The 16,058-nt window shown below is 40.5% G+C and overlaps 1 protein-coding gene across 6 annotated transcripts in view; it reads right to left on the bottom strand.

Moving 5' to 3' along the window:
* Positions 1–1,871: 1,871 nt before the first annotated feature.
* Positions 1,872–16,058, bottom strand: part of eya4 (EYA transcriptional coactivator and phosphatase 4) — a 48,616-nt gene continuing 34,429 nt past the window's right edge. For 4 of the 6 annotated variants that reach the window (XM_039782454.1, XM_039782457.1, XM_039782458.1 and 1 more), the window contains 12 exons: positions 15,559–15,702; positions 15,224–15,306; positions 13,923–14,097; positions 12,585–12,721; positions 12,255–12,338; positions 9,322–9,411; positions 8,750–8,808; positions 8,255–8,415; positions 7,258–7,372; positions 6,918–7,039; positions 4,367–4,467; positions 1,872–2,743 (listed from right to left, as the gene is read on the bottom strand). In XM_039782454.1, the coding sequence (XP_039638388.1) occupies positions 2,663–2,743; positions 4,367–4,467; positions 6,918–7,039; positions 7,258–7,372; positions 8,255–8,415; positions 8,750–8,808; positions 9,322–9,411; positions 12,255–12,338; positions 12,585–12,721; positions 13,923–14,097; positions 15,224–15,306; positions 15,559–15,702 (1,352 nt within the window). In that variant the 3' untranslated portion in view covers positions 1,872–2,662. Of the gene's footprint in view, positions 2,744–4,366; positions 4,468–4,547; positions 4,649–6,917; positions 7,040–7,257; positions 7,373–8,254; positions 8,416–8,749; positions 8,809–9,321; positions 9,412–12,254; positions 12,339–12,584; positions 12,722–13,922; positions 14,098–15,223; positions 15,307–15,558; positions 15,703–16,058 lie in introns of those variants that run through there. The other 2 variants (XM_039782456.1, XM_039782460.1) reach the window with 2 other exon arrangements.

Genomic DNA, 16,058 nt, shown 5'->3' with positions numbered 1-16,058 from the left:
TAGAAGTGCATTTACTCAAGAGGCGTAGCAGCGAAATATTGATTCAAATCTCCAGACATGCCTATGATTAATTTACCTAGTGTGTGTGTTTCCTGTATCAGAGAGAGTGTACATCAGACAGATGTCTGGCTCAGACTGAAAAATGACAGGCTAGGTCTTGGAGTGATGTGCCTGTTCAGTGCTCTAACACACATAGTTCCTGTACAGAGAAGCCCTCGTTGTTTGAAGCTCTCCCTGAAGTGCTTAAGACCGCTCTCATCCACGATGGCCTTACCCGTGCTATCCGTGAGCCTGCTAAGACCCTGGACAAGTACGTTTAATTATTTGACTTTGTCAATCGTGTTTGTTTTGCACTTAGTAGATAGCTCCCTCTACTGAACTCTTATTTGGATTTCTGAGATGTGCCGTCAAATGGTGAATGAGCCCTTACTGCGAGTTAATTCGGTGTTCTTTTGCAGGCATCAAGCCCATCTCTGCACCCTTGCAGGCAACTGCGATGAGCCCACCTACGTCAAGCTGGTGGAGGCCCTCTGTGCTGAGCCTAAGGTAATGAGTCTGCTTATAACATCTTTGGGATTTACAACAAGTCAGTGCACATTAGTGGCCCTGTTTTTAAAAGAGGCTGTTCAATTTTATTTCAGGTTGATAACGAGAAGCTCGGCGAGTTGGTCAGTCTGTGCAAGATCGACCGTGAGGGCAAACCCCGCAAGGTTTGGGTTGCAGCTGTGTCGTTGTCAAGGTACATGGTCTGTTGCAGGGTTTTCAAAGTGCCTTTAAACATTTTATTGAAACAGATTTCTGTTGAGACTAGATCTGCCGGTCAAAGTGCAGTTGCTGTGCCTCGTGCCATGCAGCTGTTGTTGGTAATTCTTGGCTAGATGACAGCCAGGCTTACGAGCCCCATCATCTACATGTGGTGTGTGGGGTACCTTAGAATGGCTACAAATAGTAACACATGACAGCAAGCACCACGGTTAAAGGTATTACTGTAATTAATCTCTTAAACTCTGCTGTGTCTGCTATTTATTTGTTTTTCAAATCAACATACCTCAAACACATATCTGGTGAGGTGTATTTTCATCTTATTGTATTGTATGTAAGCTTTGGGTAACAAAGGAAAAGTAGAGTGACTTTCGAGAATCTGAGAAGCTGTCCTCTCCGAGCTCTGCAGAGCTTGTACATGATGCTGATTTCTTTGATGTAAATAAACCTTTATAATCAAGAAACAGTGTCGACGGATTCCTTTCCACACAGCAATGCAGCATCGCTACACAATACACCACACTGGCATGGCTCGTTACTTTTTGGTTGATATACACTGACATCGATGTGACACGGCTTAATTGGCCAGTAATATACCTGCTCATCTCAAACTGTATTCCTCTGTCTACAGTAGGCTACTATGGCAAGGAGTCTCTAGCCAAGGGTGTGATTAATGATTGGATAGCAATAAAAGCAATACAATGAAGCAGTTGTCTGAAGTGTTCCCTTTTTGGATATTTAACTGTCTGTTACTATAAAATTGTGGTCTCTTTAGACATGTGACTGTATTTAAGCTTGTTTGCAAAACCTAATGTGTACAATGCACAATTGATGGTGGTAAAAGTCTGTAAAAGTGCCACGGAAGGGATTGAGCTCAAATTGTAGCGGACACATTTGTGGGATGTCTGATTTCTCACAACTAATAATCTAACCATTACCATCAGACATTTCTGTCTAAGTAATTCTGATTTATAAAAAGTGTGCTTTACCATTAGCTAACAGTAAACATTGACATTTTTAACAATATGCAGCCCTACATTAATTATTGTTGGTTATAATCTGAAGTTAGTCAGTTAAAAGTGTAATTAAGGAAAAACAAGATGCAAAGGTCATTTGGATAAGTTTTCTCCTTTATATCTACATACATAGACATTTCTGAATAAAGAAAAGACATTCAAACACATTAAGGCACAACACATCATGACGCACATCCTCAGTTCTCCCCGCCCAAACAATTACAAAAATCCAGAGAAAAAAAACAAAAGACCCCAAAAAGTCTTTTCCTTGACAAAAACATCCACCACTGCCCTTTAAGTTTATTGTAAATAATTTACACAAGTTTCTGATGCAGTCTGCATTGTGTTGTGATTATACCAGCAGGAAGAAAACACTTAAAAAAAAAAAAACATTCGTTATCCCCGCACACACATTGCCTGTACAGAGAAGCCCTCGTTGTTTGAAGATAGTTTGTCCCAGGTGACCCACAACAGGACTGATACTAGTCTGGGCTGGTTGCCCCAGAGCAAACCAAACATCAAGGAGTTTCCCAAAAAAAACCTCCTCCCAGGCCAAGGGAGGTCTTAAGCCTTTCCAGGGTTTTAGTCTGCTACAGCTGCAAGGACAGTAGACAGGAGTTTTTCACAGCGGTCCGTTCCCAGTATTGGGGTAGCTGGGTAGTTGAGTCACCTCTGATTTTCTATACCTCCTTTCACCTCTCCTTTGCTTCTTAAGACCGTTCAGAGTTTGTAAATCCAGACGTTCAAAAAGACAAGACAAAAAGGAAAAATCACAAAAACAATTGCAGTGTATTGTTTGTTCTTAAATAGTTATACAAAAGAAGGGGGCTGCCTGGCTGACCATGTCCACGGTAACATTGCATGAGTCCATATTGCTATAATAGTTACAGGTACTCAAACTCCAGTGCTTGGTGTAGTGCCAGCAGGTCAGAGTGACTGGATATCCTCCAGAAAGGCATGTTGTGCTGCAGAATAAACACACACACACACATCATTAAAACCAGCAGTACTGTTTACGTATCTGCACACCGCCACCTTAAGTCATGCTAGCTACACTACAGTAGCTTGTTGCTGCTTGCTTTGCAAAAGCACTGCAAACAAAATCCATGCAATCCTAAGGCTCGAAGGAAGAGTTCAGAATTTTGGGAAATACACTTATCTGCTTTCGTCCTGAGACTTAATATAGATGAGAAGATCGATACCACTCATATCTGCCAGTTCAATAGCTCTTAGCTTAGCATAAAGACTGGAAATGGAAAAAAACATTAGCTGGGCTCTTTCCATAGATATAAAAATAGTACACCTAAAAACACATCTAAAGCTAACATCTTGTTTTAATCTGTACAAAAGTGTAAAAATGACAATTTGTGGTTTCACAAGGGACAACAAGTTTAAAGGTCCCATGGCATGAACATTTCACTTTATGAGGTTTTTTAACATTAATGAGTTCCCCCAGCCTGCCTATGGTCCCCCATTGGCTAGAAATGGCGATAGGTGTAAACTGAGCCATGGGTATCCTGCTCTGCCTTTGAGAAAATGAAAGCTCAGATGGGCTGATCTGGAATCTTCTCCTTATGAGGTCATAAGGAGCGAGGTTACCTCTCTCTCTTTCTCCTGCTGCCTCTGGCCCCCCCAAAAAATGGGGCCCCCCCCCCCAGAGAGAGACATCATGGCTTTCAAACGAGGCAAAGTGTCAGTTGGTCAAGGCCACACCCCCACCCTCCACCTTGCCCCCCCCTCCCCTCAATAGCTACAGACACAGAAATGGCACATACTAAGGAAAGCTCATTGTGGGACTGGCTCTAGTGTCTGTAATTCTGCACCAAGGTTGAATTTCAGGAAAGAGACTTCAGATACAGTATTAGGGGACCACTAAGGTCTATATAAAAGCATCCAAAGAGCACCATCTCATGGGACCTTTAAACTAAGCCAACAGGCTCTCCTTAATGCTAAGCTAACTGGCTGTAGCATTATGTTGAAGAGAAAGATAAGAGTGGTATCAATCTTTTCTTCCAACTCTCAGCAAGAAAGCCAATATGCATATTTCCCATAATGTCAAACTATTTCTTTCACAATCCCAGCACCCAGCATTATGAATGAAACCCAAAGCTGGAGAAGAGATGGGATTTATATTCACACTTAAGGAAATATGTCCTAGCAGTACTTGTCTTTTTTGTGTTATAACTCTGCTTTTCTCTTCCATAAACTACTGTATCAATGGAAAATAAGATTCCGAACACCACTGGGAAAAAAACTTTATTGCTCTCAACATATGAGATTGTTCAAAGCTTAATCACTGTATACATTTTGGCCGCTATTCTTTTTCAATGTCAAACGTGACACAAATCAAAATGAGCGAGGAAGTCAATTATGAAAATGTAGTCTCAATCTCAAATTTTCACCCTGAAAGTTGCAATCAAAAGTCTCCTGTCATTCCATAGTGATGGGGGAGGGGGGAAGCAACAGCAAGTAGAACAGAAAAAAAGTAAACAACCAACACAAATCCTCTACAGCAAAGAAAGGCAGGCTTCGTCCAATCAGAGCTCACACTGTGTGGAGTAGGCGGGGTCACAGTGAGGGTCCATTACCTTTTTGGCCGCCTGCTCCTCTTCCACACCGTCCCCAATTACAACATACACTACTTTCCTGCCAAACCTTTGCATTATGCGTTCAAAGCAACTCTCTTTTCCTGCAAAAAAAACAAATAAACAAGGGGGGAGGAAGGAGGGTCACATGGTCAGAGGGGTTAAAGTTCAGAAGTTTGTTTACCTGGCTGGCTGCATGCTCTTCATCCTTCCCATCGCCAATCACAACATATGTAATGTTAGTGCCAAAGCGGGAGACTATACGCTCAAAACAGCTCTCTTTGCCTGGAGACAAACAAATGGCTTTCACAGGTTTTTCTTTTGTTGCGTAGATGGGAATAAAACACATGAAGAGGCAGAGCTGTCTGCATCTCTCACACACAGACACACAAATTATCCCATGACGGATAGTCAGTTATAATAATAATAATAATTAATCCTGACATGCACATGGTGCATACTGAGAGGTACTTCAATTCAGAAAAATATAATAAATCTGGTTGCCACAACAACTGGAAAAGCAAACGTGGTTGTGAAGTCAGAAGTCACACCCCTCGTTAACCTTTAGCCTTCTTCCTGTACAACATACACAATGCTAATTGCATATAGAGTCATTCCAAATGCATAGTAACATCTCCATGAGCTTCTGGGATATGGCATCTGACCTGAAACACTTATGCAGTCTGCTTGTGTCTTAAACCTCCGGCGGTTGTCGTGGTTACCACATTGCTACGTCCATTTGAATCAAGGCACCGTGGCGTTGAACTGGGTGTAACATACGCTCACAAACACACACTTGGCTTTGAGTTTTCATTCCTGAATGTTTTGGCTCTCTAACCCTCTAATCCGAGTTGTTTTGTTTCCTTTGTTCAGATTGTAAGGTTAAAGACGATTTAGTGTTGGCCACAGCAGTTGCGGTACATTGGCGTAACCGGCTGAGGTTCAGGCTAATGGAGTCCATTCAGAATATGGGCATCCGGCCTAGAAGATCCCACGAGTGTGCGAGTTGTTCAAGGCCAGATCAGGACCAAATGTGAGTTGAGATCGAATATAATGTTGTTTAGGTCAGTGTGAGCTGGAGATTAAAGGTGCCCTGCCACACAAAACCGTTTTTACTTGCATTTTTTGAAATATGTTAGGTCCATATGTGTTTGTGTTATGTTGTGAATGTGAAAATAAACTGCTACCTCCTCTGTCAGCTCTAGCCACTGAAAAGAAATTAACAGAGAAATCAGGCCAATTACAAAAGCTGGTCAGTCTGACATCATGTTGCCTGAGCTCATTACTATTCATTAGCTCGCCCAGTTGGGCTGGGTAAAGGATTCTGACATTGATTCATTGGCTAGCTTTTAGCCAATCAGATTCAAACAGCTTAGCTTGTTGAATATTAATGAGAACTGGCAGAAATCGAGTCTTCCTGTAGGCTTTCTATACCATGCTAGAATGGCTTGAAACAAGGTAACCAAGGCATTTTTTCCACAAAAAATGTTACAGAGTCCATGGTAGAACTTCAGACATTACCACAAAGTAATGAAATACGTGTGGCAGGGCACCTTTAAACATGGCATATTAAATTCTGGCATATTCTGGCTGATTAGACTTCTGCTCAGGTAGAAATTGGGTGGAGCTCTGCTGGAATAATGTAAGGTCACCAAACGTTATAAACCAATGAGAATGACGAGGGTTTAACGTCCCTAACACCTAATGGGCCGGTCAGAGAGATGTCAATCAAGCTCAGTCTTCAGAAGAGCTCTGATCAGGCTAAACAAGTAAAACACCTGTGTGTGTGTTCTTTATCTATAATCTACAACATGTAAAAATGTGGTTGTTTAACACAGACATTATTGTTGTGCCCCATCAGTGACAGTTAAGCAATTGTCAACACAGTAAATCATTCCAATCAGGGGATGTATGTGTTCCGGCGCTGTAGCAAAGAGGCTGGCTGCACAAGTTTGCATTACTTCCAGTTATTTTGTGTTTTTTAATCACAAACCCAATGCCACTTTGGGATAGTGGAAGTCTTTACCTTTACTATGCAAAAGTATTCATTTCACGTGGCTTAATTATATTCACTGCACATAGAAATTTACATAAAAAACAAACTGTCACATATTGTGATCAATCTTAAGTTGTAAATGCCCAATGTTCACGGTGCACTTGTTAATAAATACCATTATTATGAGTACTTGATAGCCTTTTGCTCAAGTTTGTGTGTGTGTTTGGCCAAGGTGTAACCAGCATGATCTGTTGGTTTAATGTGAATTGGGTTCTCTCACTCTCTCTCTCTCTCCAAACATTCCCAAACAGCCGTTCGTTGAACCTTAGCCCAACTAAAGCAATATGTTTAATATCATAACAAGAAACAGGATATCAGTAACATATGGAGTAGGTGAAGAATCATCAAAATAACATAACCAGCTAAATAAATGTGACCTTTGAACTGTTACAATAACATAAATCAAATATATAGCCAGTTTCACATTAAATAATTACCATATGAGATTATTATTTAGAATGTATGTAAAGTGTGTGCGCAAGAGTGTATGTGCCTTACCTATTTTTGTTGCACTGTAAATGTTCTCAATGGGGAAAACAGATCCCAGACTATATAAGAGAACTTTAGCCAGCGCTGGTATGAGCTGCGTTGTGGTCACCAACACGTTTACACAGTTACTCCTGTGGGACACAGACGGAGAGCAGAGCGTATTATGTAAAGGAAGGATAGATGAACGGATCAATAGAGGGATGAATGGATCATGGGTTAATGTCCTTTGATGCTGAATATGGATTAGTTCCCACGCTCTAAATCTCAACCTTATTAATTAACGGAGGGGAGGACTAGGAGAGCGATTACAGTCTCTGTGAAAGAAAGGATAAATATAACAAAGTGGCACCTGGAGCTGATGATGGACAGGGACTTGAGTGCGTGGGTGAGCCAGGAGTCAGTCAGAGCCTCCACCTCTGCTCTGAGCTGCAGCCAGGCGTCTCTTTTAGCAGGACCCAGCAGACCTGAAACCCAGTATGACCTTAGTAAACCCTCACAGCATCAGGCCTCACACACAGCAGGAAAGGTAAAGACAAAATAAGCAAAGTCCTCTAGGGTTAGACCCATATGAAGTCGTAATGTGGGCCTTCAATGTAATATTGGCTTAGGTGTTATCTATTACAAACTGTAATGATGAAGTTTTAGTTTCCTCACATATTTAATTTGTGCTTAATGGCTGTTATATTTGTACAAAGCTGCTAAACCTCATTTACAGGAGCCTTAATGTAAATAAACACTGTTTTAGAATAGTTTCTACTAAATAAATGTCAGGAGAAAACACTAAATATATTTTACATTTTGGCCTGAAGTTGGCCAAATAAAAATGATTACTGTATTGTGAATTATAGCTAAAATATCGGCCAACATCAGTTGTGTTATTAATATTTGCTTTCATAAACCCATATTGATCAAAAAAGAAATAAAACCCTATATACAGTAGTTTGCAGGTTTTTTTATGAAGATTGACTGGATTCTTTATTATATTAATATGTGGAGTATGCCTATATACTGTATGCATCTTATATACCAGATGTTATTGTCCACCAGGATTTATTTATTACTTATATTATTACTTATTATTACTAATGTGGCTTCCAATTCCAGGTTTGTATCTCTTTTTTTTCAGCTATAGTATCAGATACATTTAACATTATTTTATTAGAAGTATTGTACCCTGCTGCCTCTGTCCAGAATATATGGAAAACATGAAACAAGCTTATTATTTTGGTACATTTTTGGAATCTCTTCAGACACAACTTTAATCTGTAGTTTAACAACTCCTTCCCCTCTCTGTCCCCCTCTGGTCTGTCCCTGGTGTCCAGCAAACTCCCGTCAGATTGGCTTACCCCCCACATTGTTTTTGTACGTGCTATACAACTCTTTGACTCGTCGGTAGCGGAAGGCCAGTTTCCTCATCCAGTCGACCCCACCGCGGACCCCCGTAGCCAGGCACAGGTTGGCGCTGGTTGCAGCTGCATGGAAGCCATCAGTTGCAAAACTGTAAGTACTGTCAATAATAACGATATGTTTTATTTAAAAAATCTGCTCTGGTAGAACAAAAAGATCAAATGGTTATTTTCATTATTCAGTACTATAAACATAACTGTACTTGGAAGAATGCAATTCATTACTACTTTTAAATGCAAAGAAAAATATTTTTTATTTTTAATAAATTAATATATTACATCCTTAAAATATGATAGCCTACTTTAAGAGCCAAACAACAGAAAACAAATACTGTAATTTGTGAATGATTATCCTACGAATAACAAACAAATAACATCAACACTGTTTACATTGTACTTGTTATAAAAAACAAAAGTGAATGGTTAAATTCTTACCTTAAGTCCTGGCCATTGTCATCTGATGACACATCATCAATATGTACCTGATCACACTCCTGTGCAAATTGTAAGTGTCACAGCAGCAAAAGTACAAAAACAGATGCATAGATTAGTAACTTAAAAAAAAATTGTATGCTATATGAGCATTTAATATATACAAATGAAGCATGAAATAAATAAAATAAAAAGGTTCTAATACCATACACAGCAACATAAATAGTACTATAAACTGTATTAAGTAGTACTGTATTCTGTATAAATAGATTTCCAATGCATAAATGCATTAATCCATTTACCATAAACATTCATCACAAAACAGCATGTACTAGAATTAGAATATAAACATGGTGCAGCCCTGACAGTAAGTGGTGTGTTACATCACTTTACACCACTAGAAGGCAGTAGAAGTATGACAGCCTGGCTTTAAAAAAAACTTTTAAGTGCTTATTGTTGTGCTTTGTGCACATATTTTAATACTGTGCAAGAAAAAACTCAACAAGCCTTTCAACATGCCCTTGACTATTTTAAAATGTGTCTTTTTGTAAGTGTCAGTCTGATATGTATCTCACCTCCAGGTCATTAAAGAATAAGTGTGTGTCAGCCAAGTTGAAGATCATCTCTTCCATCCTCAGACCCAGCGTTACCGCCATGGGAGGGTCCTAATGGAAGAGGTAGATAATAAAAACATTATCATCATGACATCACCATTTGAACAAATTATTGCCTTATCCAAGAGACTTATCCTTCCTCTTATCTCATAAACCATTTCAGTTTTTACACACATCCTTTTTCTTCCCAATTCACATCTCTGTCTCCCCACCCCCACTTTTAGCATTGGTACGCTCCACTCATCACAGCAGATGCTGACAGACAGGTTGCACTTGTTCTGTCCCATCAACATTCCTCATGCTTGGTGGTGGGGTGAGAGGAAAAGTGTGTGTCTTCATGTGTGTATTGCAGAGAGTAGGCACCCTCAAAGGGAGACGCTGGGGTGTATGTGGTATGTGTGTGTGTGTGCGTGAGTGTGTGTGCATGTGTGTGTGTGCGCCCGGGGCTCAGCTGCAGAAAACATCTTCTGTGATAGGTCAGCAAGGGACGACAGCTTGGCGCGCGATTCGCTGACACCGTCAGACGACCAGAATAGAAAGACACTAACAGGATGAGAGTGAAAGTGAGCTAGCGAGGCACAGAAAGTGTGTAGAGCTCTTCAAAACTTGACAGTTGCTAATAGTGATAGCAGCAATTTTGCCTGTATTTCTTTCCCTGCTTCCCTGTCAATCAAAGAGACAAGAGGCACTTAGGTTTGTCTCTCAGGTAATGATTATGTTGGCTGAGAGCCAAAGGAGAGTTGTGTCGAAACACTAATGGCTGAAACGTGTTTATTCCCTTTGAGGGGAGGAATTTAGCTGTTGCTTTGGGCTCCAGAAAGGCTGAGGTGGCTTGTTTTTGTAATATTTTGCCAGAGAAGTTCAATCAATCACAGAGAATTGCAAATATTACTTTGGCCTGGCAGAAGTAGCCTGAAACAAGTCCACTCTGTTATAATTTGAATGTTGGAAACTCAACACTTCATGATGATGTGAACGTGGTTATAATAACTCTGTGTGTGTGTGTGTGTGTGTGTGTGTGTGTATACACACACATATACATATATATATATATATATATATATATATATATATATATATAGATATAGATATAGATATATAGATATGCTATGTCAACAGTGTAAACCCTATTTTGGGCAAGGTGTGAACAGACACAGCTGCTACTATATTCCTTGAGGGCAGCAGCAGCAAATATAGTGAAAAAATGCTTCTACAATTACTTTGATACAAAATAATTTTTGATACATAACACATTATTAGAGATTGATAACATTTAATTCATTATTTGTTTGCAAAACAGGATTAATGGTTTCTAAGCCAAGACTAAATTTGTAATATCATCCTTTGGTATTCAGTATTTCTCTACTATAAAAACAATGCGCACGAAAGCATGCACGCACACACGCACGCACACACACACACACACACACACACAAAGCAATTTACAACTCACCAGGGCCTTTCTTTTACCCATTAAATCCCAATTGCCAAGCATTAAATTCCACGACTGCAGAGCAACTAGGAAGTACATCAGTGCCCACAAACCCCTATCTGTAAAACGCCTCCTATGGCTCTATGCAAGTCTGGCTCAAAATGGTGTGTGTGTGCCGTGCCAGCTTTTGTTTGACTGCCAAACATGAATATCAGAATGGACTCTCCAGGCTGCAGAGTGGGACGCAAAGCCCGTACAGGCAGGCTGGCGGCTTACACCGGTGCCCACAGGAAACGGCATCACCCAATAAAAATCTGTAGCCTTGGCCACATAGGATGATCCCAGATCAGAGCCAGGAACTAATAAAATAAAGGGAACTATAAACAGTGTGGCTGTTAGGTGAGAAGATGAGACCACCAAATGAATTCAAAATGAAGATTGGAATAAACATCAGTCCAAGTAAAAAATAGCATGTCAAATTATGATTAAAATAATGTAATTATGAATGGCTTTTTGATTTGTATTTTTAATATGTAGTGCATCCAAAGGTTTTTTTATGCATGCGGTCATCATCATAAATTGACCATAACATTAGTAGTTGATGTAATGTTGCTATGATATACTGAGGGAAGTTTATTCGAATGGTGTGCTCATTGTGAGTTGCATTTTTATAAAAGTCACATTTAGTCCATTTAGAGGTTTGGCTTCAGAGGTATATTATCAATGCACTACCCCTACTTAAAATCACATACAATTTTATTGGCAGATTATCTTGTATTTTCATCTTTACAAAATAGAATGTTTTTCTGTAATGCCTTATCTTTTTTCATCCTTTTAGGAGAATATCATGTCAGGTGGACATACTTCTTTTTTAGCTCTTCCTGACAAGTTGTACACCGCCCAACAACCTCCACCAATCACAGGGCATGGCAGCCTGTGAGGCAAAGCCTGGGGCCAAAGAGTCCACGGACCACTCACTGCAGGATTACTTGTAAAGCTTATTGCTGTGAGCTCACGGTAATAACTGGGATATCAGCAATATTATCAATTCCTCCCATTCCATTCCTTGTCTCATTTGGATTTTGGCAGCTGGACAGTCAGAGCGCACTGTTTAGAGAGCAAATTAAACTGAAACTGTAAAAGTCAGGGGGGCTCAATTACTCAATTACTAGTAAGAAAGTGCTTTCTTTGGTCAGTCAGTAACAGGATGGCATGTCATCCCTCCAAACTGCCTTCAAGGGTTTGTGTTATTAATCCAACATTTGGCCAATAGTGGTAATTTGTAAAAAGCTGGAGATTCGTCATGCCTTCATTTAATCAAAATCAGATTGGTGTTGTCCCAGCTGTAACCTGGGATTCCATTTAGGCAGACAGAAAGAAAATGGATGGATAGACTGACATAGTGCTGGATGGCAATAGAAATTAAAACACAATAATAACAGAAGTGAAGACAGGATCGTACCTTGCCATATTTCTGTGCGTAGGAGCCTGTGAGCAGAGAGTGGAAGACGATGATTGTCTCGTCCAGATCCCACACAAACACCCTCTGGCAAACACAAAAAGTGAGACAATGAAAGATGGTAATGTCCATATTTTTAGCCCATATGTGCATTTATGCTCAACTGGACAGTCACATGGGTGGTCCTGCTCTCTATCATCTGTTGTTTTGAGACTTCAGTGAACAGAGAGGATGACGATCAAAGGGAATACCACATATCCATTGAGATTTGAATGGAATATTCAGTCAGTGCAGTAAGTGCTTTGTCAAGTGGGTGTTTTTTTGGTCCCTTACCTCCAGGTCACTATCAGGGGGAGGGGAGGGGTTGTTCTTACGGCCCCTGCCCCGGGACTTGGACCCCCCACTCCGGCAGGCTCGGTCATCCAGCTCTTTGATGGGCGTGGAGGGGCTCTGCACTGTATCAAAGTCCCCTGAGGGTGTATGCAAACACAAGCAGGGCTAAACATTTAAAATTTGCAAATGATCAAATGTCAGTCTAAAACTGCATAAGCAATCACAACCTGTATTCGCTGCATTAAAGCAACAGTAATGATGTGGCTTGAGCTGATCCCACAGGTGTTCTGGAGTATCCACTTCAAGAAAAGCGATAACTCAGACATTGTACAGTAAAAAGCCATGTAGTCAGGTTGAATAATTCAAGGTAATTGGCACAACATATCAACTTAAAGACTACCAAGGAACCTAACCAATAGTACCCTTGGTATGCTGACTGATTCATGATAACATGCTATAGTAAAAGTTAAACAGATGAGGGGTAAAGATGGAGCTGTGCAATAAATTAGAAAAGTTAAGTAATCTGATGCTTCTTGCAAAGATACAAACTTCAGCAGGAGCAAACCTGAGCGCACACACATTCATGTGCGCGCACACACACCCACCTAATGCCATATGCTCCCACTGCTGTGTGGTAACTAGAACCAGACTCTAAGCTTCGGCGCTCATATTGTTATGTCTCAATCAGGGAGGGAGGGAGAGACCAAGAGAGAGGGGGTGGATATAGACACAAAAAGACACAGAGTGTGAGCGACAAAAAAAAAAAAAAAACACAGATACGAACTGTAACTCCAAGAGGCGAGAACGAAGAGAAATAGTGAGAATAGCAGCGGGAGGGAAAGTGCCAGTGACAGGAAGAATGATAAGCTCCTTTAATCAGCTTCCTGAATAACAGCCAAGATAAACCAAAGGAAAAATGGGAAAAAAAGAAACAAAATTTAATACCAAGCCCAATTTCTGTACATATGGGTTTACTTGAGCTCTTTCTCATTTTGTTTTCTCTTCTCTTTCTCTGACGTGTCCACAAAAGTACAATATTTGACATAATTTAACTCTAATCAAATTCTCTGAGGCTAATGTAAACATATGCTGATCCTCCAATTAGCGAGTGCGATGCCAGGTAACTATGGCTACAGTCTGAAGTTACTTCCTGTGCTTCATCATCGGTGAAAGCGAGTGTTGAACTCAGTTACCCAAACTGTGGTATTTTCCTACTGGAAACAAGATTATGGAGCCGGGAAGAAGGAACGGTGATAAATCTGACATTTGTTTGCATATTTATGAAGTTAGAAGAACTGTGGTATAGTGTTGGTGATCTGTTTCTTTTTTAATACAAACCTGGGTGAAGTTCAGCAGCCTGTCCGGTCATGGCAGGGGCAGGATCTTGCAGCTGGTAGGCTGCCGTTGAGCCTGTGCCATCTACGCTGTTGGAGGTCATATAAGTCCCGTAAGCGGAGGCGGAATAATACTGGGCATACTGGTTTTGGCCAAACGTCGTATATGAGGGATAATCCTGCAGAGAATAACAAGAATTATTTGCACACACAAGTGCAGAGACAAAAAAGAACATAAAAAAAAAAACAACAGGAAAATTGAGATGTTTCACTTGTCTGGAGAGGTTCAAACTGACCTTTGAAGAGAGATTTTACAAGTGTTTCTTCTCATTTCTCTAATCTTTTATTCCCTCGATACTGTAGTTTATATCTCCGAAACAATTAAAGCCTTGTGTTGCTGCTTTTTACTGACCAAGTGGAGATGGGCGCTTTTATGAGTCAGCTCTCTAAACCTGTCACTACGTCCATCTCTACAAGTCCTTATAAAGTGGAGCACACCACATGAATGCACACACATGCACAGTTGGTGTCTAGTCAGCAAATTGTGTACACAAGCGTGCATATTCACACATACTGTATGCACACAGACTTGCTGTCTGTCAGTCTCTCTCTCCCTTTCCGTCTCCTGCTTGCTTTCTCGTTCTCTGTTAAACACACACACACACTCTCACTCACTCACTCACTCACTCACTCTGTATTCCCCTTAATCCACCCACACAAGCCAAACCTTGACTTTTCCCTGTGCAGCCACATCTATCATAGTGGAACATTAAAATCCCCCTTTAAGCATTTTACTACCACAATACATAGAGAAATATTCAGAACAAAAGAATAATTGTTTGTTTTGCTCCTAAGTCTGTCCCTGTTGCTTGGTCACACTGTTAATTAGATTTCATTTCTTGAATGAGGAAAAGTTGTGTGGGAAAGTGACTGTAAAACCACTTCTGGTCTCAAATACTACAACAACAGCACCATACAAAATCCTCATCTTTAGTTTGAGCCAGAATAATGAGGAAAATGACATCCACTTGACCACTCAGAGCTAACATGTAGCGTGGTTGAACTACCTTGGGAAATGGCCTTTCTTATTGGGCCTGGGGAAATGTGTGTTACCTAAGCTCACTTTCAGCTGGACTGTACTAGCAGTCCAGGTTTAAACTAAAAGGACAAACACACACACACACAAACACACACACACACACACACACACACACACACACACACACACACACACACACACACACACACACACACACACACACACACACACACACACACACAGTCAGTATATAGACACTGGGGTACCTGCTGTGTGGCAGTGTAGTTGGCGAGGTTGGACACTGAGTTGTTGGTGGCATAGAGGCCTGAGGAAGGAGTGAAACTGGAACCTTGGGACAAAAAGAAGATGGAATTAGACAAAGAGACCGCAGAGAAGAAGAAAAAGGGACACAGAAAACACACTTAAACTGTGTGCAAAGTCATAGCTTTAAAAGAAAAGCTCACTTTCAGCAAGAAAAAAAAACTAAACTTCGTTGTTTTTAACAGGAAAATAATTTATGATTATATTACACAATATTAAATTGAGGTGGGAGTGACAAGTGAAGCATTCAATGCTGAAGTGTTTAATGATTGCAACTAACCTGGCATCTGATAGGGTGAGTATGCAGTCTGTCCGGGCTGAGGTGTGGTGAAGCCGGGGCTGTAGCTGAGGCCTGTCTGCAGAGGAGACTGACTCTGAGCCAGGCCGCTCTCTGTCTTAATGCCTGGCAGCATCACACCGAGGTCTGTGGGAAGAAACAGAACCCACGGAATATTATACAATGCAGTGCATATTTTACAGCATCAGCAAAACTGTATAGTTAAAACTGGAAGATGAACTGAATTTACAAATTCACATATTTCACTTAATTCTTTGGTTTCAAAAGAACCACCCCCAACAATGTTCTCCTCTCTTTGTATCCTACTAAGGTTCGCTCTAAGTTCATTATAAACCGTTTTTTCTTTTTGGTATGTAACCTGCAGTTTCATTTGAGTAAATATTGTACTTCAGTCAGACACTGTTTTACACAATGGATTACAAAATACAGTAAATGTGCTGTTTATATGTGTTCATTAGTGCAGCCACTGTATGCCATGTGTC

The sequence above is a fragment of the Perca fluviatilis genome, chromosome 18, assembly GCF_010015445.1.
Source record: "Perca fluviatilis chromosome 18, GENO_Pfluv_1.0, whole genome shotgun sequence".
In the NCBI taxonomy this organism is placed as follows: domain Eukaryota; kingdom Metazoa; phylum Chordata; class Actinopteri; order Perciformes; family Percidae; genus Perca; species Perca fluviatilis.
This window is presented reverse-complemented; position numbering and strand designations above follow the sequence as displayed.